The following is a 22944-nucleotide window of genomic DNA, read 5'->3' on the forward strand; positions in this document are numbered from 1 at the left end:
TGTCACCGTTAAAGAAGTCAAACTAATGGGAGTTTGTATCATGAGAACTTCACGCTTCCCGCTTCACACAATTTTTCGTCAGACGTGCCCTAAAATAGCGCTATTCATTCAGCAAAGTTTGACAATGCAGACATACATGAGATAATGCACTCTCATCTCCGTAAGCTTTTTTCCCGATTAAGACTTTCCCAGTGTCTGTGGTGTGGCGAGGGTTAAACCCTGCTCTCAGCGGCTAGGGATGGCTAATCCTGTCTTTCAGCCTGTTAAATGCAGTAACCTTGAAATGCCAGGGAACCGGGTTCACAGAGGTGGACGGCCATTCATATTCTAATGATTGTGCTTCTCTCTTGGGATGTTTGGACGCCTCTGCATCCCCCGCACACAATTTCCATGGTGGTCTTTACCAACCAGAGCCCCTTGGGAGAGGAATGTTACTTTCCAAGGGTCACAGCTTCGGGTCAAATACTCAAAGAGTTATCCAGAATTTCCTCCGATTCTTTTCCCAGTTGCTTAATGAAATCGACATCGGAGTCATTTGTAGAGGCCCGGCAGTGTCTTAGCTGGAGATTGTGTCAATAGCGGCGTCAAGTTGTAATCGTTCTCCAAAGATTACAATGTCTGCAATGTCTCCGCTTTTAACTACATCGCCATGTGTCCAAGAGAAATACCGTGGAAAAGCAACCCCAAAACCACCAGACACACATAGACACTGCAGGACGGCGTAGACTTCCCTCAGACATGGTGGGAAGAACACAAGTCGTCTGATCTTACATATGGTCCTTTGCTTGAGACAAAGAGATACCAGCTGGTGTGCTCCAAATCAAACAGTTACCGAGTTAGCTGAAACCACAAGCGCACATGGGGTCAGGTGTCGCTGGTTAACATCTAGAGCTGGCCCTGAGAAAGACACAGAAAAAAAGGATAAAACTTAGAGCTCATTGTGAAGTTGTAAATATTTGTGACAGTCACCCGATCAAATGCAGACAGTGTGGGCAGAAATGCTGAGCCACCCAAGCCTTCACATCCTACCTTAAGCAGGACCTCCCTAAACCTGCTTCCATGGCGACAACAACAGACTAAATCCCATCTCCTGTCAGAATTTTTTCTTTTTTGAGACTTTTTTTTTTTTCCCTCCCTACCATCATTCATCATCAGTTGCCTCAGAGAGAATTTATTCAAGAGCACTACAATGGAAATATGGGTGATCTATTCTCATTACGTCTGCTGTTAATCATCCCAACTTCCAAATCAAACACATTATCTGGATGTCCTCTGTAACTAAAAAGGACATTTGATTTGACAGGGAAACTTCTGTATGTCAGGATTCCCGTTCTGAAACACAGATGGCAGCCATCAGCTCTCTAATTAATGGAAGATGAAGATGTTTTCCAGCCCGTCCCAGTGCTTGCCATGGTTTTGTTCCAGAAGTCTCCCACGTAGACTGGGAGGAAGGTCTTACTGACCGAGTCCCTTCTTGTGGAGTCTTGAATTGTGGTCAGGCTATTGTCACCAGTTACAAAAATAACTGGTGACATTAGCCAATCCCCTTGATCTTATTTGGATCTAAGGCACAAAAGCAAACCGCCTCCCCTGTTTAGTTTCTGGTGGTAAACTTGACTCTGTAATATGTTGCTATTCCTATATTCTGCTAGATTAAGAAGTTTTTACCTTTTTTCTTAGCTGTCTGTAAAACAAGATTGTATATCATTCATCTCCGTGGTGTCGACTGAAACGAGTATGTCATGTTCTCTCCCTTTTTTTTTTCCTGTCCCAAATTGTGTTTGGCCTCTTTTCTCTGGACAAAGTGGGTGAACATGGCACAGGGAGAGAGAGGAGTAAGTCATTCCACGTGTTGGTCTAAGTAGCTGTCCGGAAATTCCCTCGTCTTGTAGGCTCAGGCCCCCTGGAGTGTGTTAGAGCCCATTAGCTCAGATGGATGATCTGGACTGGCCAGGTTTCCACAGAGCACATACAGCCACATGCAGGAAGCCAAGCTGTCTGGTTGTTGCTTTTATCAGGTGTTACTGTGGAGGCAATGGTGTGTATGTGTGCAGAAGCGAGTAGCAGCGCAGTGATTTGTGTGACTTTCAGTGTTCAAGACACAGATGTTATGTTGCCATTTTTACAGCTCAAAGCTATTTCAGGGGCCACGGTATTCGTTTTATGAAGCGATATATTGCTGGTCCCTCAACATAACTTTGTTTGGTGCTGACACACATGACAGTCTCGTGTACTGTCACTGTCATGGCGGGAGATGAAGTATCTGTTTGTACACTGGCGACTCTTGCAAGCCATCAATACATTGATATCCCATCTGCTAGTAAATATGCTACAAGGTCAAAGGTGAACTAACTTCTGCATTGATTTTATATCGTTTTGCATGCATGTCCTTGTTGTTAAAGGCCCTGGCAGGCATGTATTGGATTGCACATGTTAAGGGCAGTGTATCTTACCGTACAGGGTTGGGTAGGGGGGAGGGGTCGGGTGTCTGCTTTTACATAAGAGCTGCTTCCACCTCACCCTGATCTTTCCAAGTCCAGCATGACGTCTCCTGGTCTGTATAGATATGACGAGCCAAGGCAAGGCAGGAGCCGAGATTAATGTTTGTCTGGAGGGAAAACAGGTGTGAAGGAGAGAGCGAGGGAGAGATGGAGAAAGCGAGCAGGAGTTTTATATCCTCTCCCGTGTTATTGATTGTAGCCGTATCTCACGCCATGCTCGCACTTCCCTATTGATATGCATGAGCATGGATGTGGAGCGACACTAATACCAAGACTGCTTCAGTGGATTGTGTAAGACATCTCACAGTGTGTGGCTTTTATGCCCCCCAACTCTGTTTCTCTGACTCCAGTCACAATATGAGTGTATAACTTGGGTGGCAGGGTCTGATGTTTTTCTCCTTTATAATTGCCCAACATGACAGAGGGAATCCTTTACCACGCTGAGATCTGAGGTTATAGTTTGCTGCCTTCAGCCACTGTGGGCGCCACAGTGTCAGCGTCTGCCTTTGGTGAAGACCATGGATGAGCTTTTGCAGAGACGAAGAATGCAGACGGGTAGAAAGAGAGACAGACGTATAGGCAAACAGATTAGACTTAGAGAAAGATATAGCTAAATGAGAGGAACATGAAAGGCCAAGAGCGATGGAAGGAAATTTCCTGTATTGATCATGGCGCCGTCAACTTTATTAACAGACTGTCTGCTGCAGTGCAGCCCAATTAATTCAGACAGTAAAATCTGCTGTCACATCTCATTGGAGCCATGTCACATCCAGCTTGTCAATCCTGACAGCCCAGTGAAGCAGGAATGGTTGCAAGTGAAGGGTTGTAAAAAAAATATTTAAAAATAGAATAAAAAATAGAGTAAATAGAATAAAAAAAGTGATGGGAAAGAGTAGTGCACAAAGATATGATAGAAAGAGAAAGAAGGAGATGGGTGCAGGGATATGGGGGAAATGAAGAGAGTGCAGTGCGTGCACATGCCCTGCTCTGCTCAGTAACACCGTCGTCTTTCCTCTCACGTGGATTTTTTTTTTTGCCCATCTGAGAATTACTTTCAAGCTCCTGCAAAAGATATATCATGATCTCAGTCCATACAGGCTTCAGCCATTTGCTTCACCTCCTACTATTATAGATAGAGCCCCTCTGTTAGGGATGGGCAGCAGGGAAAGGCTGTGTCTGTCCAGGGACCCCCCGTCTAACTTAATAGGATCTTGGGGTGGGGAAAGTGGGAAGGGAGGAGGGCAGAGGTAGGAGGGAGTGAGGAATAAAGAAGCTATTTTTAGACCTGTGTTGCTCTTGTGCATACATATTGGTTTGGAGACTTGGCTGGTACCTCTGAATAGGACAGCCTGACACAGCTCTTGCAGAAAACATTTTTTTTTTCCAGATAGACACTGATATTACACTGTTTTTCACTGATTTCAATGCAAAATGACCTTGGATAAGAGAGAAATTAGACCAAACCAACTATAACATTCGTATCATTTGCTGCTCATTGTACTCCTAGTTTGTTTTGTCTGTCTTTTTGCCTGTCTTTCCCATCAGCATTTCCCATGCCAGTGATACAGAGGTCTTGTTGAAGTGTACAGTTATTGAGTAGTCCATCCAGTGATCCATACAGTGGCTGACATGCCCCAGAGTTGTATAGATCTACTCTCACCAGGTTCTATAAATATCCCAGCTGAAGCCCCCGAGGGCCTGTTGTTGCCCCGGCCTGGTGTTGTGGAGCTGAGTTACTATTGACTACAACTAAAATAACCTAAAGTCAGACACATGCACACTGGCACACCATGTCCATGACCGCTTACACGTGAGCATGCACACCCACCAATATGAAGCAGGGCACTCATCTACTACTAGTCTGTCTTGCGCAGTGCATCATAGCCAAATAAAGGGAAATAGGAAAAAGAGGAAAATAGTGTAAAGCTCTCAAATATGCATCTTAAATTAAGATTGTATTTCATATGGTAATACTATAATACCATTTGTATCATAATTTAAAGTGTCCACACATACAATAACAGCTGCATTTGATGTGCTCACTTTCTCTGACACACCTGACAGTCAAACCCTTGTCTCTGTTGGCAGAGGGGGAGCCCATTGAAGCCATTGCCAAGTTTGACTACGTCGGTCGCTCGTCCCGCGAGTTGTCCTTCAAGAAGGGCGCCTCCCTGCTGCTGTACAGTCGGGCGTCAGATGACTGGTGGGAGGGACGCCACAACGGCATCGACGGCCTGGTGCCACACCAGTATATCGTGGTGCAAGACATGTAAGTTGGTTTTTGATGAGTAGAGCTCAGTATGTGTGATTGGCTAGTAGCGTTTTCAAGTTGAGGTCCAAAATGAGGAATAGTTTTATTTCACCATTCATTACTTAATTCACTAGATATTATTATCCTGTGAATTAATTTAACATATGAGTGATTACTTAAACATTATGTTTGAACATCTAACGCAGACCAAAATATCTTTAGTGAAATCACGGCAAAAAGGGGTCGACAGCTTAACAAAAGTCAACCTGGGGGTCCAGTGCATGAAAAAGTTTGAGAAACCCTGGGCTTATAAATGAAAACATTACAGCATCAACATTGTAGAAGTAGGATTATTGACATACAAGCACTTGGATGAATGTGGTTGAATTATGAATCCGAGCACAAGTGGGGAAAAAAACAAGAGCAATTAGAAGAATTTAATGGACAAAGCTCAGTTTACAATAAATTATTGTTGGCATTTATGTCGCCATGCATTTTAGAAGTCATGACTTTTAAATTGAACTTGTATGTGCTTATTTAGTGTGCCTTACCGAACATTTTGAAATTTTAATGGAGATTGTACTGGCCAGAATGACTGAGCAAGAAATACAGTGGTTTTCAGGTTGCTATAATGCCACCTATGAACCAGATACCACCAAATTTGGCATGGTCCCTTAGAGCACATACTGTACGTGGACATGTGTGCTAAATTTTATTAAGATAGCATCATGTTTTCATAGTATAGGCCATTTTTTTGTTAATCAGGTCTGGCTCACAACTTTTAGAAGCCAATTACAGCAAAATAGCACCAACTATCAAAAATCGAAACTTACATTTCTCAATTGATTTTTTTTTTTTTTTTTTTTTTTTTTTTGCGTCGTGGGTGAGATTTTGATACATTAAACAAGCCAAGCAATTATAAGAGGGCTCCAGCACCATTTGGGGCTTGGACCCCTAAATACAATATAAAATTCAGTAACATGGTTGATTTTTATCTTGATAAATTTATGAGGAAATTTAGCCCTTTTCCCCGGGCTGATGTCTAGATTTGCCTTAAGTTTGTTCCCATTTGTCATTTTCTTGTCGAATGTAATGAAACACTAATGTCAAGAATGAATGTAAACAGTGTGGTGGCACATACACACAGTACACTGTCATAGCTGTGCGTTGATGTGCATGTCATTGATTTTCTTGCATTCTTGAGGAGGTACACACAGAGACCCTTTTCAACCCCAAATGTGCATCAAATAATTTACGTCAATTTACGGGCACAGATGCTGTTTTCATTGAAGGAAAAATGTGTTTCAAGCTGCACAAACAAGTAGAAACTCTAAACTAACAATCAATATACAGCAAAGCACTTCCATTGGTTTTAACCAAAAACTGGAAGAGAAAGTGTTCTTTGGACAAAACAGCTGTTAAAAAGACATTATTTGATGGTTAATCCGTAATTGGACCAAAAAAAATACAGCCAACATGTTTGCAAATGTCACCTTTAGCCCGATGAATTTGAAAAAAAAGGCTTTTTTTACTTGCCTTGCATATTTTAATTCGACCTTGAGCCTTAGATTTGCGGGTGAAATAATGACTCTTCATCTATCCCTTAAGTTCTCGCTAATCAACCCACTTGTCCCTGTTCACGTTCCTCCATCAGAGGCCGTAGCCCATCAAGAGTGTCATGTCGTGTGTAGAGGCCCTTCAGCCTTGTTTGTCCTGCCCTTCCTCTGCTGTTGTCCCCACTGCGGAGTGTTCTCCATCTCCAGGGTCCTTAACCAGTCCTGTTGTCGCTGTCTCCCACTCTTGGCCCTGACAAGCACACGCTCCTCCCTGGCAACCGCCCGGCAACTGTTGGTGCCTAATGGAGTGGATTCGCTGTCTCATTAGGACGGGAGCAATATCACTCCCATCGTTTTGTAGCCGGCCAGGAAACTGCTCATTCAGAATGCCCTCCCATCTTCCTTTTTCTGCTTCTCCCCCTCCTGCATGACGTGTGCTGCTGTCCCATCAGTGCCTCCATCAATAATTCACGAGGAGGGACACTGCTGATGGGGTGTTTTCTTAGTTAATGAAAGAGCAGGGGAATTTACAGCTGTACAGGCTGTCCCCTGGCGTTGTAGCGTCCCGCTCTGTACTTAAAGCAGAGGAGACAGATGAGTGTGAGAGCACACAGGCAGTGCGGAGCGGACGGGGTTGTGATCTTCACTTGTCCCATAAAAGAGCCTGAAATAAAGCATACCGAGAGATGCCTGAGAGGCCGTTTCAGCACGGTCTGTCAGACAGGATATCCGTTCTCGAGACTCGACTGTTTGGGTGTCCAGACATTTTCAGAGGCACGTGTATGTGCATCTGTGCCCGTGTGTACGTCTGTGAATTTTGTTAATGCCTCTTCTCTGCGAGTAGGCTTATCCCCGGTCTGTCTCCATCTGTGTGCATGCTTGTTGATGCACCAAGTGACTGTGTTTTATATCTGCTAATACACCTCATCCGAGGGAGCGGTGCAGGTTAGCAGCTCTGATTACTGGCACCTGACAGGCACCGACTGTACCCTGTGCATAGTCATGAACCTTTCTGAAACTCATAAAGCTTGCTTGTGTGTGCGTATGTGTGTGTGTGTGTGTGTGTCACCACCACAATACTGCACCAGCATACTGATAGGCCCAGGAATATGACTCATCTGTCTATCTGGACATTGGCAGCAAAGAGAGCTGCTGACGCCACAGGAAACGCTGATATCAATCGCTGTCATCTGAGAAATGGTGCAAAAATTCACAGATTCAATGATTTGCCTCTTTCTCCCCTTTTTTTTGTCTGTCTGTCTGTCTGTCTGCCCCCTCCCCCCGCCTCTCTCTCTCTCCCTCTCTCTCTCTCTCTCTCTCTCTCTCTCTCTCTCTCTCTCTCTCTCAGAGATGACAACTTCTCAGACACTCTGAGTCAGAAAGCGGACAGCGAGGCCAGCAACGGCCACACCGGAGATGATAAATGCTCAGGCAAAGACATCGGCTCGCCCACTGACTCCAGGATCTCTGAGGCCTACATCACCAGGTACGTTTCTGAACTGCTGTGTAAGTGCAGCGGCTGCCTCTCCAGTCACACACAGTTCTCAAATGTGCTGCAAAGTCCTTCAATTAATAATCAGTAGTGTTTCCAAATACAAATAAATGTTCATTTTTCTGCTGTCACTTGCTGAAATGAAGCAACAGTGACCTTATATGCAGTTTATTAAAAAAAAAATCTTTCACATTGGCTATCTCGTGTTGTGTTATCTGCTGTTGCCTTTCCCCTGGTGCACAGGAAGTCATGCATGTTACATCTCTAGTGACAGCAACAGTGGTTTGTCTGACACAGATTAAGATCAGGGTTGTTAGTGTGACCTGTGGCAGCCAGCATGGCACAACAGACAAAGAGAAGAGCACCACTTCCAGGCTCTCACACTTCAACCCCAGAAAATACAAAGGACAAGGCATCGCAGCACTGGCAAGACAGTTTTTAAAACTGTGAGGTGATCTCTGGGAAGTGCAGTGCAAAATCACCACGGCGGTGTCCAATAAGCACCATAGACGTCACTGTTTGTGTAGAATACCGTACTGCCACCTTCTTGTATGCTCCTGTGTTTGGCTTCGATGCCCCCTCCAATTGGGGAATAGGAATTCGTGAGCTGGCTCCTCTGTCTGCCAGGGAAGGAAGCGTGTGCAAGTCATGATTGTCACTGAGGTAGCCACACCTTTTAACAAATAAGATTACAGCAAGACAGGCCCAACCTAAAGAGTCTTTAAGGCGAAGTCCTTTTCGCAGCAGCCCAGGCAGCATTCTCAGCTTATAAAAACAAATAAATGTCATCCTGCTGTTGGCAAAGGAGCGGTTTTTTTAACAAGTCACCAGCTTCTTACCCAACTTGATTCAACTTTTCTACCAATCAAGATTCAGTGCTGATCGGCACCAATCCTCATCACACCATAGTGACCCATATGTGACCAGAACACACCTTGTGTCCACACTGGATGAGCTTTACAGCCAAAGAGAGAGGGCCAATCCAAAAACACACCGGCAACATTGCTGCTAGCTGTGGCATTAACACACACACACACACACACACAGTCACCTAACCGCACACAATCACACACTCAAAAAATGTCAAGCATTTAAATTTGAAATTGAGGTTTGAAAGGTTCTCCTACGGCAGTGATGGAGTGAGATAAATTATGTTCCCGAACATAATTCTCATTTAATGTCTTGAAGAGTTTTCTTAACTCGCACAGAGAGCCATCTAATAGCATATGAATGAGTATGAAAAGAGATAAAGAAAAGGCCCAGGAAGGAGTCATAAGCAGCATAATCCCCACCGGTATATCTGCTGCCTGGTCCTGTCATATCCTCAGCTCACCTCTCTCAGCCTGATTGCCACCGGAGGAATAAACCTCTCCCACGTCTAATTTGTCCCCACTGAGCAGACCGTTCCCTCCACAGATGGTTATCGAGGCAGCATCAGTATGTAAAGTGTGTTAAATGGTGATTTCATAGTTCATAGTGCTTAGTCATCAATGGACCACACCGGAACACACACACACACACACACACAAAGGTGCAGCTATGCAGAGAGAGGCTACACGCTAAAAGGACACACACACACTCATTCGATCACACCTCAGTCTTCTTGGCAGCGAGTGTGTAGTCTGCTGGTGGCGTGCCAGTATTTTGTCTCCTGCTCCTCTATTCACTGCTGCATTCTCATCTCTGGTGGTGGAGGAAGCGACCTTGAAACGTCTGCAACAAGCTCTCACCACGACACACAACACAGACGCTGCTTTTATCGAGAGGCACGCTCACTTTCCCCCCTAGTACACTGTCGAAATGTCGGTGAATCACACGTCAAGGGGCGCTATTTACAGTGTGGCTGGGATTTTGGCATGCGTGTCTTTGTGCCTCAGATGAGGAATAACTGAATGATGAATCTCTCGGTTTTAATGGACCCACTCAAACCCCATTAGCCCCCGCTGCATTGTTTACCTGTCACTCCTTCCCCCTAGCTTTGATATCCGGCTGTCCCTCGCTCCTCCCTCCCTGTTTCTCCGCACAGTTGGGATCATCTCTCCTGTCTCCTCCGCCCGCTCTCGTCTACTGTTCTATTCAGACGAATCCTCACAAGCGCTGAATCTTTTATACCCTAACCTTTATTTAGATATTTTCCTCTCCCGGCGTTCCCAATCAACAATGCACTCACCAGTGCCGACCCCTGGTTGGTGAAGTGCTGTGATAAAGTTTGGCGTCACGTTGAGAACAAGCTTCGGTAAACAACGGGAAAGCGGCCACACGGGGACGCGAACACACTCATGATCTTATTAAAACTGCATACATTTTATCTAATGTTATTCCCAGGCTTCTCATTATTCTGATGCCTAACATTTTGAATGGAGTATGCGTTGATAGAGCCATGTCAGTTTGAAACCGCCGTCAGTCAGTCTTTCATTTTGAGGGAGAAAAAACTCATTTAATGTCTAATTCATTATATTATGATTAGCAAAAGCCCAATAGATTCGCGAGCTGTGAGCTGTCAATATGATGACACCTCGTAGAATAAGTTGCAGCAAGCAAAGCTGCCTGTTGTTGTCTTTCCCCCAGCCCAGCCCTTGTGAATACAGACTGCTCCCCCTGCAGGTTAGTCCTGTGTCCTGCAGTTGTTTACCTTCCCAGGTTCCTCTCTGCAGTCAGAAAAAAAAAAAAAATGTATTAGTCTCATTTTCTCCCACCAGGCACATCAGCTTGCTACTGAGTCTGGTGAAGTATTTATTTTTCAGTGTTTAAATCATCATCAGTTAATAATACCTCTCGATATTGTCAACAACAGTGTCGTGCATGGGAAGTGGTGCATTTACATGAAATATTTTAGGCAGGTATCAAGGCAGTAATCAAGGGCAGTGATTGAATGAATAGGTAGAAGGTTCACTGTGTTGCTTGAGGACACGAGGCAGTTGCTGGGATTGGACCTGTGACTCTCAGTGAATGTAGATTACTAGTTAGATGCTGTGTGTTTTTGGGGGGGGATATATTTTGGGGGACATGTTTCTTAATATTTATGGTTGAGACAGTGGTACATCAAGCAGACGTACTCATTTGAAGAACGAGTGACTGACAGATTATCAAAGCTCTTTCTGATATTAGAAAACTTGACACCCACTGATTACAGACATTATCGTTTAATTTGTCATGGGGCATAATTGTAGTTGTTTCCTTTTTTTTGTTACCTCAGCACTTTGAAAATGCAGACATCTTTTTTTGAGATGTTCTGTGATAAATATGAATTAACTGTATCAAATAATTAAACTGATTCTGTTTCCTTGTAAGCAGTCACACTCAATCATCCTCCCCAGTGATCCTGCTGCCTGACTGTTAGTGATGATGGTGATGATAGCTGTTTTGATTAGACATTACAGCTCAGACTCGCGCTGTCTCCAGCTACGGCAGCGCTGGCAGTCATAAATATGCAGAGTAGAGCCTATTTTAGAGCCATAGTGAGGGCGATGCGCTGCTCCATTGGCCCATTATGGAGAAGTAGAAATGCTACAAGCGAGTAATCGCCAGTGTGGGACAACACCAGACGTAACGTATCAAGCGTGTGTTTGTGTGTGTCTGCATGCATGCCCGGCCATCTCTCTGTTTCAAATGAGACGTGTGTTTGTTTCGAATTAGGTGTGTGTGTGTGTGGGTGTGCTGGGCCAGGTTCAGACAGAGGACAGCCGTGCTGCTGAGCCAGCTGTAGCTTCTCCAGGGGAGCCTGTTTTGGTGCTCTGGCTCTGAGGAACCACAGGCCTCGTACAACTGGCTGACAGCCAGGCGGCACTGTACCTGCTCTCCTAACAAGCTCGTCGGAGCTCCCGAGCTCTGACATCGCGGTTTCAGGCCTGAACTCTTGCCTAACTGCTGTACAGAGAAGGCAGCATGTCTGTATATCACTGTTGTTCTGTGAAAACCTTGTAACTCCAGTTTTGGTGATTTTCGTGGTTTAACTTCAGTTCATGGGCCGTATCGTCCTCTAAAGGTTGAGCAAAATTCTGCACCCCCTTGTCCTTATGTAACCCTTTCAAAAACAATAAAATGTATGGCTGTCAATCAAAAAATAAGGAATTTTTACAGACTTTCTGAAAAGCTGACATTTAGGAGATAGACAGTGTTTGTTTGACAGTGACAATGTAACAACTAGAATGCCACAAATGAACCTGTCTGTGTTTCCCCCATGTTTCCATCCCAGCAGGCACAGGAAAAGATCTGAGCCTCCATCTCGCCGGCCCCCCGCCCGCCCAACTGATGTCCACTGCATGGTGCATCCCTCCCAGCAGGGTCATGGTGGCCACGGAGGCACCCCAGAAATGGGCTCCCCAGTTCTCGGCCATTTCAGCCCACGAGACATGCTGCGGAGCCGCAATCACATGCCCATGGACAGCCCTGAACGGCGGCGGCGCACAGGTCACGGCAGCCTGACTAATATAAGCCGCCACGAGTCCCTGAAGAAAATGGAAAGCCCTCCGATCCGACGCTCCACCTCCTCGGGCCAGTACACAGGCTTTTCTGATGCCCACCACCATGGTGGCAAGCCTTTGGATCCGGAGACCATCGCACAGGTCAGCGCGGGACGAGCGGCGCCCCGACCGCAGCTCCCTCCACCATCACAGCCCTGCCCTGCCCTGTAAAAACATAGTCAGTCCCTGTCTTCTGCTACCTCTGGCTGCAACTGTGTCTGTGCCAAATACGCTCAGAAAACTAGCTTCACAGGCAGACAGGGGGGGGCATAGCTTGACACGGAGACTCATGTCTCACTGAAACCGCAGTGTATATATAGTCTTGCTTGTCAGCATGCAAAGAACTCGGTGCTGTTTTGTTAGAAAATAGAAAGCCATTACAAAGCACATCAGTGTCTGACTGATGATAATTTGTGTTAGAGCAGACCCCAATTACTGCATCTGAGCTGATAGGGATGTGACAGCTCTAATGTGGCTGCAGTCACATATAGATGGCAGAGCGATCAACAACACTTGAGTAGAGGCTTACTTAGAAAGCTAAGGTCACAGAGAGAACATTATGTGTGCTGGGCTGTCTTGTCTGCCTACCCGCAGGATGCTCAGATGAACATATCTTGTCATCTCTGCATCCCATTTACTATCCAGAGTCACGAGCATGCCCAGAGAGGGATGTCAGTACAAAGTAATGCTCTCTTCTCACTCTCTGCATGTGTGATGCATGCTGGATGTTTTCTTGGAACTCTGTCATTGCCTTCCTTTGTTAACATCTCTGCTTTATGTGTTTCCTTTGCCACCCTCCTCTACCTTCTCCCCTCTTTCACTTGCTTCTCTTTCCCCTGTTGTTTTTTCACTCCTCCCATTCTGCCCCATTCCCATCCTCTAATCCTCTCCCACTTTGAACCCTGACCTCCCTCTCTCTCACTCTTTATCTTTCCCGCTCTCTCACTTGCCTCATCCATCTAACTCTTATTATCTTTTCATACACCCTCCTCCTCTCTCTTTCTCTCTCTATCTTGCTCTCTTCTCTCTATCACCTGCAGGACATAGAAGAGACCATGAACACTGCTCTGAATGAGCTGCGTGAACTGGAGAGGCAGAGCTCGGCCAAGCATGCCCCAGACGTGGTGCTAGACACCCTGGAGCAGCGGCAGACCTCTGGCAGTAGCGGTGGGGGTCCCACCCCGGCCAGCTCCAGCGAGTCTCTCAGCCCCATCCACAGCGTCGTGCTGAGGCCCACCACCAACACTGAGCCACCCATCCGCCGCAGCACCAGCTCTTCCAGCGATACTATGAGCACCTTCAAACCTGTGGTAGCACCTCGCATGGGGGTGCAGCTGAAACCTCCAGCCCTGAGGCCCAAGCCCATGGTCCTGCCTAAGACCAGCCAGGCCCCACAGCCACCCCCTCCATCTTCTCAGGACCCCCTGGATAAGTCCTGCACCATGTAAACTCTAGAGCAAGAACCATATATATATATATATATATATATATATATATATATATATATATATATATTTCTCAATTCTCAATAATAAATAATTCTCAATAATAAACATCAGTGGAAATGAGCTGCAGAAATTCTAAGAGACTGTAGCAACATACTAGCAATGTCTATAAAGGAAGTGTATTATACATCACCTGGACAGAAAATACTCATTTTGGGTAAACAATGGGAGCTGCTTTTTTGCGACATAACTGTGTGTTTGTTGTTGTAGCATATTGAAGTTAAAAGTCAGATCTGAGGGCATCCTGATGGTCTGAAAGACAAAACAGACAGACATGCTGGACTAATTATTCCAGAGGGACAAATCTTTGGACTAAATAACATGTATGGTTTATACAGTAATATGTTGCTGTTGCTGTGCAATCCATACATGTTGACTGTATAATACAGTAATAGGTCGATATGCTTAGATTAATATTATCTAGTGTACGTCTCTTTTCTATCTATAAATGTAAACAACAAATCACAAAGGCTTCCCTCGAGGTTTTAGAAATTTTACACTGGTAGATTACAGCCATCAGAGAACATGGCGTAAGTAGCTCCATTGTTTACCACTGAACCAGAAGAGGAGCTCGATGTAGTGACAGTCAGTGTAACCAGAGTTGCATAAAGATAACATAAAACACACATAAAAATAAAATTAAATATGTATTTTAATGCTCCTACGTACAGTAAATAGTGAGGCTATTGAAGGTTCAGTGCACTGATTCAAGGCCTTACTCACTTCCGGATTTAACTGATTTAAATTCAATTGCTATTATAAAGGTGCTGCGACTACCTGGACAGAGGTGTTTTGAAGGCTGGACTGATCGAGGGTCTGAAGAGCCCATAACAAAAGGCAACTAAAGGGTACTCTGTTGATAAATGAACAGTATTGATGCATTTCCATCGGCCTCTTATGCTCAACACCGTTCTACAGCCGAGCGCGCTGTGGGTCGTTTTTCTCAGACATGTACAAAGATCACCTCTCTGCTGGTTTTACTCAGTTTATTTTAGCACATAACTATTTCCATATTGCCTGGAATGAGACAAGACTTATTGGATAAAACCACTATGTAAAGACACTCTCCACCATGGACGTTTCTGTGAAAATTTCGATGCGTTTCTTGAATCCCCGCGTCAGTACTAACTCATGCCTTTGCATCTGTTTAGCCTACGGAGAGCGGTGAAAGTGAAAGTGGTCTGTGCTTAAAACGATTCTGACAAATCATCTCCTACCTGTGTACAATCCCTGTGACATCTGAGGGTGTGGAGCACATGCTGTAGCTTCTTTTATTACGCCTTGCTTGGCTCTATCTACCCAAAGACGCGACTGTGCAAGGTGCAGCATGGATGCCGAAAGCAGTGCCTCCCCTCTTCATGTGTGATGCAGGCATTCTTCCTGATGTGTATAGACTCATGGCAGTGCCCTGTGGGAGTGCTGCCGGTAGCCATGGACCTAATGACTGTTATTGTAAAAGCCTCCTAATGTGTTCACCCTGCTTCTTATGCTTCTGTGTCCAGATCCCCAACACCCGCGAGCTCGTCATTCAACATCTTTGGGAGAGCGAGCTCCGGTCTGTTTTGTGTTAAGGGTGTGAAAATGTCGATACTAAGAACCGTGTCCTTCCTCCGCTTTGTGGCTCACATCGAGGTTTTCTCTGTGGAATCACTCTGTATTTATGGATGATATAAATCCGCCTGAATGAGTGGCAGTGCCAGCTGGACACATGGCAGCGAACTATGTGTGTGTGTGTGTGTGTGTGTGTGTGGGGAATGGGAGGGAGCGCTCACACGTCCAGTGATGAAGGCCCGTGTCAGTCGGCTCCTGTGCGTCTGGGCCAGCGAATAATCTCAAATGAAATAGCCCTGCAATACTGTATGTGCCAGAGTTTCACGTGTGTAACTGCGCCACCCTTAGGCGTCCTTTTTGAAGTACCCCCCTGTACTGTAGAGATAGCAGAACCGGGTGCATGATGGGGGAATGTTTTTGCTAGCAGCCGTAGCATAATAACACTTACAAAAGACTTGGTTTTAAGTTTGCAATGAATAAACAGCGCTCTCTAACAGCAGGTTTACACTATTTTTTTGTGACTTGACAAATATTTCATTGTGTATAATTATCAAAAGTTAATATGATTTGACTTTTGACTTACTAACCATTTTATTATTTTTGTAATCTTTTTTTTTTTAATTTTATTTTTGGTTAATGAGGTTTTTTTCATGTTAGAAATTATTAAAACTTAGAACAAATGATGTAGAAAAAAATATCCAGAGATACCAGTGTCCTACCTATGAAGCCAGTTGTAAAAAAAAAAATGTGTGCTGTTGTCACTATGTAACATCATAAACAGTAGGAATCAATTATGCCCTGTCTGTTAGGCTGTTAGCTACTCTGTGGTGTCTATGTACATCTGTAGTATGTACAGTACTTGTGAAAGTGCCTTTGAAAACTGTTTTAGAGGAACTTCAGACATATTCTGTACTGGTGCATTCTCATTTCAAAGCCTGTGTTTTGAGCAAGTGCAGTGCAGGAAGATGAATGAATAAGCAATGATGCCATTTTACAAAAGAAAAAAAAAAGTTATATGACTGAAAGAATTAATAATCGACAGCTTACCCGTTGTGACATTGCACTTTTATGTATAGAACTGTATATATGGCATGTAACATCATAACTTTTAGAGTTCTTTGAAGACGTGTTCCTCAAAGGATTTCTTTCTAATAAAGGAAATAGTTTGTCGAGAGTGAAGGGTTTTTTTTTTCCACTCACACTCATGATATCATAGTAAACCATCGTTATACACCTAAATTAAATTTGCACACAAATAAGTGTTTCTCATTATTAAGGACATTATGAATCAGCGAGTATGTGTTTATTACAAAAATGTTTTTTTTGTGACACTATCTTTGGTTAAATGGGATTGATTGATCTTGTTTTATATAAACATATAGAACATTATCATCACATTCCGTATATTGCTGCATGATAAATCAGCTTTCAAATGCACACAAGATGCATACTGGTTAGGACAGAGGAATGCTATTAGACAAAGTGCGGATGAGGGCTTCAGGTCCTCAGTGCATCATTAATTTATATAACTTCCATTGTTATGCAGCCTGAGCCTGCTGGCAGCGAGGTCATATTAGAACACATACTTTTTAAGTAAAGAGGAAATACCCTGTCAGATTTATTAAAACAATCAATTCAGGTATTTAATGCCAAGAAGGAAAAGTACATGTTAGAACGGCGTGATGGTGTGAGCAGGAAGAGCCTCTCTGGTGTTCGTTCAGTCCATCGAGATCCATCCTGATTCTGCTGTGTTACAGATGGCAGGCCAAAATCAAAAATGCATCATAACTGATGATGTGGAAAACTTTTTTTTTTCCAAAGTTAAAACTACATGGTAGAAGCTACTTCCCATCAATATGTTAAAGGACACATTCACAGTGTTCGTGTGACCCTCAGTTTCATCATGGTCCCTCTCTGCCAGGTCAACCTATTTTGAACACAACTCGCTACAGTCACAAATAATACATAGAATCTGGAGTGCCACATTACATCCCACTGGTGCCTATAACAAGACCTTAGCATTAAAGATTCATTGGCTGAGAAGGTTTTTAAATTGAAATGAAGATATCTGGCAGCTCTTGATTTATGCTGGCCGTTCACAACATATGTCACGTGTTAGGGATGAAACCGCTGAGTTTCAGTAAATCTTATATTTTTCCACCAGTGTCTGGCTGAGAGAGACGTAATGGGTCCTGAGCATTTGCAGTCACAATTTATAGCACTGTATTATTGGCTTGTTAGTGTTTTAAAGAAGCTTTTGGCAAAAGGCATGTCTTTATCTGGCATTTTTATTCAATGTGAGAACGTTCTATAAACATCATAGTATTTTTTTTTAATGAATCCAGCAGCCTTTATACTTCGCTAGTTGCTGGGGTGTCTTGCTGAAGTCCAGGGTTCACCTATGTTAGGAAACCTGACCGTGGATTGGTACGCCCCTGATCCAGCTCCTGCCTCAGCATTGTCTCCAGAAACAAGAGCTGCTACTTGTTTGTCCCAGGCCCTGGTGTTGGTCTTCGAGGCCATCTGGTATTAAAAAAAAAAAGAATAGTTTTTGTTTGGGTACATTCACAAATCACAAACCAGCTTTTTCCAGTGTGATTCAGACATGGTCTGGTGCCATTAAAAGTTCAAAAGAGGAAGAGCGCTACAGATGTTTGGTTATGTGCTTGCCTTGGAAAAACCCCTGCTCTGTCACGTTGTCCAGGTTTAAATTTTATGCATCTCCATTGTACAGACAAACAGCAAAGACAGGAGGTGAACGCTGATTCTATTCCGTTGGAAAAAAGGAGAGATTGCGACTAACCTCGGCAATCTCAACCTTCCTCTCCCAGGTCTTGAGGCTGCGCTCCAGCTCCTTGTTTTTGTCCTTGACACGTATGTATTCAAGAACATCTGGCACATGGTAATCTGTAAGTCGCCTGCGCAGCTTTTTGTTGAGGGCCTCTGCCTTTGAACGCTCCTGGAGAGGAGGGATGGGGTGAGAAACGGAAGGAAAGGAAGTATGACTTTGAGGGAAAGATTCATTTTGGTCCGTGCTGACTAATGTGATGTTTAATCAACCTTCTTCAAAAACAGACTCTGTTATCCACTGAACCAAACAGTATCAGCAAGGCTGAGCACACACCACTCGATCTCTTGAGCAAAGGTCCATCCTGGACAGTTTTCATGGAACAGGAGTTTAGAGAAAATGAGATGGGTTTTTTACAGTGATTTATTTTTCAGTTGGGTAGCCAAATTTAGGTTTAGTCTGGGTCCTGAAAGTTTGAGTGATATATTGTTGGACTTTTGGCAGACCTCTTCAACACGCTGAGTCTCCTCCTCAATCTTCACTAGCATCTCCTTCCTACTGGTGATGTCACAGCTCAGCTGTTTGCACTCAGATGACACAGTCTGCAGCTTCTCCTGCTTGCACATATGCATACACATCCACGTACACACACACACACACACACACACAGATTTCATGGTTATGGGTTTACAAATATACCGTGGAGGAGACAAACTGTTGTGCAACAAGGGAATCGGCGCAAGACAATTTTATTGACCGATCAGGACTTGTGTCATTGGTTTGCACATGCGAAAAGTTTTGGAACATACTGAAGACTAAAATAGGGCCCAAGAGGGAGTAAAACTGTGAACATCATCTCCCTCACACACAAGTCTGTGATGGCTTACCTTGCATGAATTGAGGGTCTGCTGTGCCTTAACGGCATTTTTTTGGGCTTGCATTAGATCCAGGTCTTGGTTGTCACTCTGCTCCTGATACTGCCAGAAATCTGTCTAGAAATAGCAAATATGCACCGTTACACTTACAAACTGGTCAAATAATGTGAAATAACAATTACTAGTCATTCTACCAATTATCTAAGTACCAGAGTAAATAAGTAAATAATTATTAAACAATTAATTCTGGCTATATAAATCAGATAGAATACTGTTTAACCCACAAATTACATGACCTGTGTTATTACCCGCTACAAAACCTCCTAGACATAACATAAAAACTCTCTCTTTCAGTTTCTTTAATCTTCACTCTCCCTCTACCTCATGCACGGTGTCCTCCTTCTCTTTCTTCTGTTTGAGCTGCAGCTGCAGCTTTCTGGCCTGCACCCTCAGTGCCTGGTTCTTCAGACGTAGCTTATCCACCTGCGTGCTCTGTGTGTGTGCGTGCAACCAAAAGGAGAGAAATAAAGACAAAGAAGAAGATGAATATGGATAGAGTAGGAGGAGACAGACAGCGACAGGCAGTGGCTGTACACAGAATGCAGATAACAATCACAGAAAAGATAATAGAATCAGAAATCAGAAAAGAAATAAGAAAATGTAAAAAATAAGAAACTGAGATCAGAGAGTGAACATAATGCTCACTGTGTCTCAGCTCTTGTCCCTTTCTATCTAAAGAGATACTGTGACAATTTGAATATGGTGCTTTTCTTCACCCGACTGTTGCTACACTATGAAGGAAAACAGCTGTATTGGTACCTCCTATGATCACAAAGAACACTAGCATTCCTTATCCAACTCAATGGCCACTGAGAGGCACAGGGCAGCTCACTATCCTGCAGCTAACTCTAGACCTGGGTGTGAATTGGAATATCAATTACATTTTTTAGGGTAAAAACACAAATGCAGAACATAATTAGCCTATATTTGAAAATGGTCCTTGAACTGTGTGCGGTGGGCTTATGTTTCAACTAATTCAAACTACTTGCTTTGAATGACCTCAAAGATAATGACCTCATCTGCAGAATAAATTGTTTGGAGTGTACTTTGCACAGGCCGACCCCATTCAACTGTATCTAACCTTGGACTTGATCTTGTTCTCGATGTAGCGCAGCACCTTCTCCGGTCCCATCATGTCCGCTTTCTTCTCCCTCAGAGGTTTCACCACATCGCGCTCAAAATCACACTTGGCCCTCCTGATTTCTGCCAGACGAATTTCTGCCTCCTCCAGAGTGGCCTGGGCAAACAAACAGGAGCAGTGAGGATAAACGTATGTGTGTGTGTGCATGTGTGTGTTGTGTGTCAGTGACTTTGTATTGCAACCTTATAATTGTCCTGGGTTAGCTCGGATCTGCGCTTGAGTTTCTCCAGGTCTTTTTGTGTCTCCTCCACTTCCCTCTGTGCCACATAACATTTTTGCTCCAAGGTCAGCTGCTGGAGGCGATCCGACATGTTGGACTGGGATCTCTGCCTCCTTGCATGACCCTGACAAGCACGCACCCACCCACACACACACAGAATAAACACACATTTATTGTACAATCTTGACAAATGCACTGCAGACAGGTCAACATTTGCCCTAGAAACAGAGAGAGCATGTACAGCGTCAGTAGAAATCTTACTGCCTGGATGAGGTCTGTCATCAGGGACAACAGATGTCTAGTTTGGGGCCCTGGGGACTCTCACAGCAGTCTCGCTGATGGGTCTCACTTACCCCAACGTCCAGCTGGGACGCCCCTGCTCCCCTGATACCCTCTGCTGCCGGAGGCGCCAGGTCCCGAGGATCCAGGCGACTGATGAAACGTTCAAACATGTCATTCTCTGCCAGCAGGAATTCATTGGACCTCCTTGGAAGAAAATGAGCAAGAACAACTTCACAATTACGCGAGGGACACACGCTCAGAAAATAAAGCATTATTTTATCTATATAATAGCACTTTTAGGGGTACAACGGCTTGTCACTGGGGCAGTAGGCTACCCTCTAAGGTACAGCTTTTGCACCTGTGACTTGGTACTTATTTGCACCCTTGTGGTCTGTACCTTATAGAGCCCAGTCTTGTTCCTATAATTACAATATTGACTGGACAACTGTATTACCTATTTTTCATGCACAAATCTACAAACTTATGTCATTCCAAGGCTACTCATCCATAGCCTGCAAGTTCAATCATTTATTCTTTGTATTTGGCCCAAGAATCGCTGTTTGCTGATATTATACCTGAACATTTGGAAGAAACAGAGCATATCAGTACCTTTTTGGCTCTGAAAAAGGTTCACATATTTACCTTATTTAGCCCCAGGGGGGACAGTGCACCAACTAGAGGAAATGTGTGAGCTAGTTGAAAGCTGGGTGTGATGTGTAGGTTGAGATGGTTAAAGTTTGATATCTTTAAAATCGTTTATTTTCAAATTATTTAGGGTTTGACCACCAGGCAGGCGCCACAGGTCGTTCACTGCATTCATTTCTGTGATGCAAACGAGGGAGGAAGCTCGCCGAGTCGGCTGTGAAGGCCTGACATCACGACCTAAACTCGACTGCAACATCATCGACCCCAGAAATGGATTCGTCTGTAAGTAAATAAGACCCGAGGTTCACTCTGGAAACTTCACCTGAATGTTTTTCATCACCTGAGCTCCTCGACACGTTTGGACAACGCTTCTCTCCCCATTTGTGAGACTTTCTTCTCCATCCCAGACAGGTCGGGCTCCATGGTTGCTAAGGTACACTGATCCCCGACAGCGGTTGCTAGGCTAATGGTGCCTTCATGGAAGCACTTGCGTCTGATTTTTGACGTGCTAAATGCTATTCTCGCGTAGACGTGCCTGACTTTGGATATGATCGATATGACTATTTGGGCAAAAATGAATCATAGGCAACTGGACTTGTATTAGTCTTAGGAAGACGTTTCGCCTCTTATCCAAGGGGCTTCATCAGTTCATGCGCATCGGTCTTTCTAGTCCGCACTAGTCTGACAAAGGACAGTGGGGTAAGGTCCAGGTATTTAACCTCTGTGGGAGTGTCCACCCTAATGCCTGTGGGTGTGTTCATGCAGGCACTGGTTTCACTTGACCATTGTGATGGTCTAGTGTTAACGACAGTCGTTAGGTGCTGGTTTCACAGTCGTCAGAGTCAGGTGAAACCCTGGTGAACGACTATCGTTGAGAGTCGTCTGAGGTTAATTTCATCGGTACCCAGGAGGTTCAACAAATTAACCTCAGACGACTCTCAACGATAGTCGTTTCATCGGTACCTCCTGGGTACCGATGAAATTTCATCGGTACCCAGGAGGTTCAACAAATTAACCTCAGACGACTCTCAACGATAGTCGTTCACCAGGGTTTCACCTGACTCTGACGACTGTGAAACCAGCACCTAACGACTGTCGTTAACACTAGACCATCACAATGGTCAAGTGAAACCAGTGCCTGCATGAACACACCCACAGGCATTAGGGTGGACACTCCCACAGAGGTTAAATACCTGGACCTTACCCCACTGTCCTTTGTCAGACTAGTGCGGACTAGAAAGACCGATGCGCATGAACTGATGAAGCCCCTTGGATAAGAGGCGAAACGTCTTCCTAAGACTAATACAAGTCCAGTTGCCTATGATTCATTTTTGCCCAAAGAGAACGATGACCTGGATAAATGAGAATATCCATAGACACGATCGATATGACTACTTTTCCATTCAGTTGACACGCCTCAAAATGAACTTTCACCTGTATAAACCTTAAATACTAACTCGTAATCCCGTTATCCATGAAAAAATGTGACTCTCCATGTTTCATCGGTAGTGCGCCCATTTCCGACAGCACGAAAAGGTAGCAAACATATTTGCCAAAGCCTGCAGTGACACCATGCAGCCACCAGGGGTCGTAAACAGTTTCCTCTGTATTACA

The 22944-nt window shown here is 44.4% G+C and overlaps 2 protein-coding genes across 3 annotated transcripts in view; one reads left to right on the forward strand and one right to left on the reverse strand.

Moving 5' to 3' along the window:
* srgap1a (SLIT-ROBO Rho GTPase activating protein 1a) overlaps positions 1-16493 on the forward strand; it is a 95027-nt gene extending 78534 nt beyond the window's left edge. For both annotated transcript variants that reach the window (XM_030053202.1, XM_030053203.1), the window contains exons 19-22: positions 4590-4770; positions 7657-7794; positions 11996-12365; positions 13304-16493. In XM_030053202.1, the coding sequence (XP_029909062.1) occupies positions 4590-4770; positions 7657-7794; positions 11996-12365; positions 13304-13711 (1097 nt within the window). In that variant the 3' untranslated portion in view covers positions 13712-16493. The remainder of the gene's footprint in view (positions 1-4589; positions 4771-7656; positions 7795-11995; positions 12366-13303) is intronic.
* A 1187-nt stretch (positions 16494-17680) lies between these two features.
* On the reverse strand, positions 17681-21753 carry cfap263 (cilia and flagella associated protein 263). Its single transcript, XM_030054244.1, has 9 exons — positions 21671-21753; positions 20757-20889; positions 20366-20527; positions 20124-20279; positions 19364-19474; positions 18995-19099; positions 18614-18721; positions 18123-18278; positions 17681-17842 (listed from the first exon to the last, which is right to left on the reverse strand). Exons 1-9 carry the CDS (start codon positions 21751-21753, stop codon positions 17681-17683), a joined length of 1176 nt encoding a protein of 391 aa, XP_029910104.1.
* Between the last annotated feature and the right edge of the window lie 1191 nt (positions 21754-22944).

Source organism: Myripristis murdjan, chromosome 6, assembly GCF_902150065.1.
Source record: "Myripristis murdjan chromosome 6, fMyrMur1.1, whole genome shotgun sequence".
NCBI classification, from domain to species: Eukaryota; Metazoa; Chordata; class Actinopteri; order Holocentriformes; family Holocentridae; genus Myripristis; species Myripristis murdjan.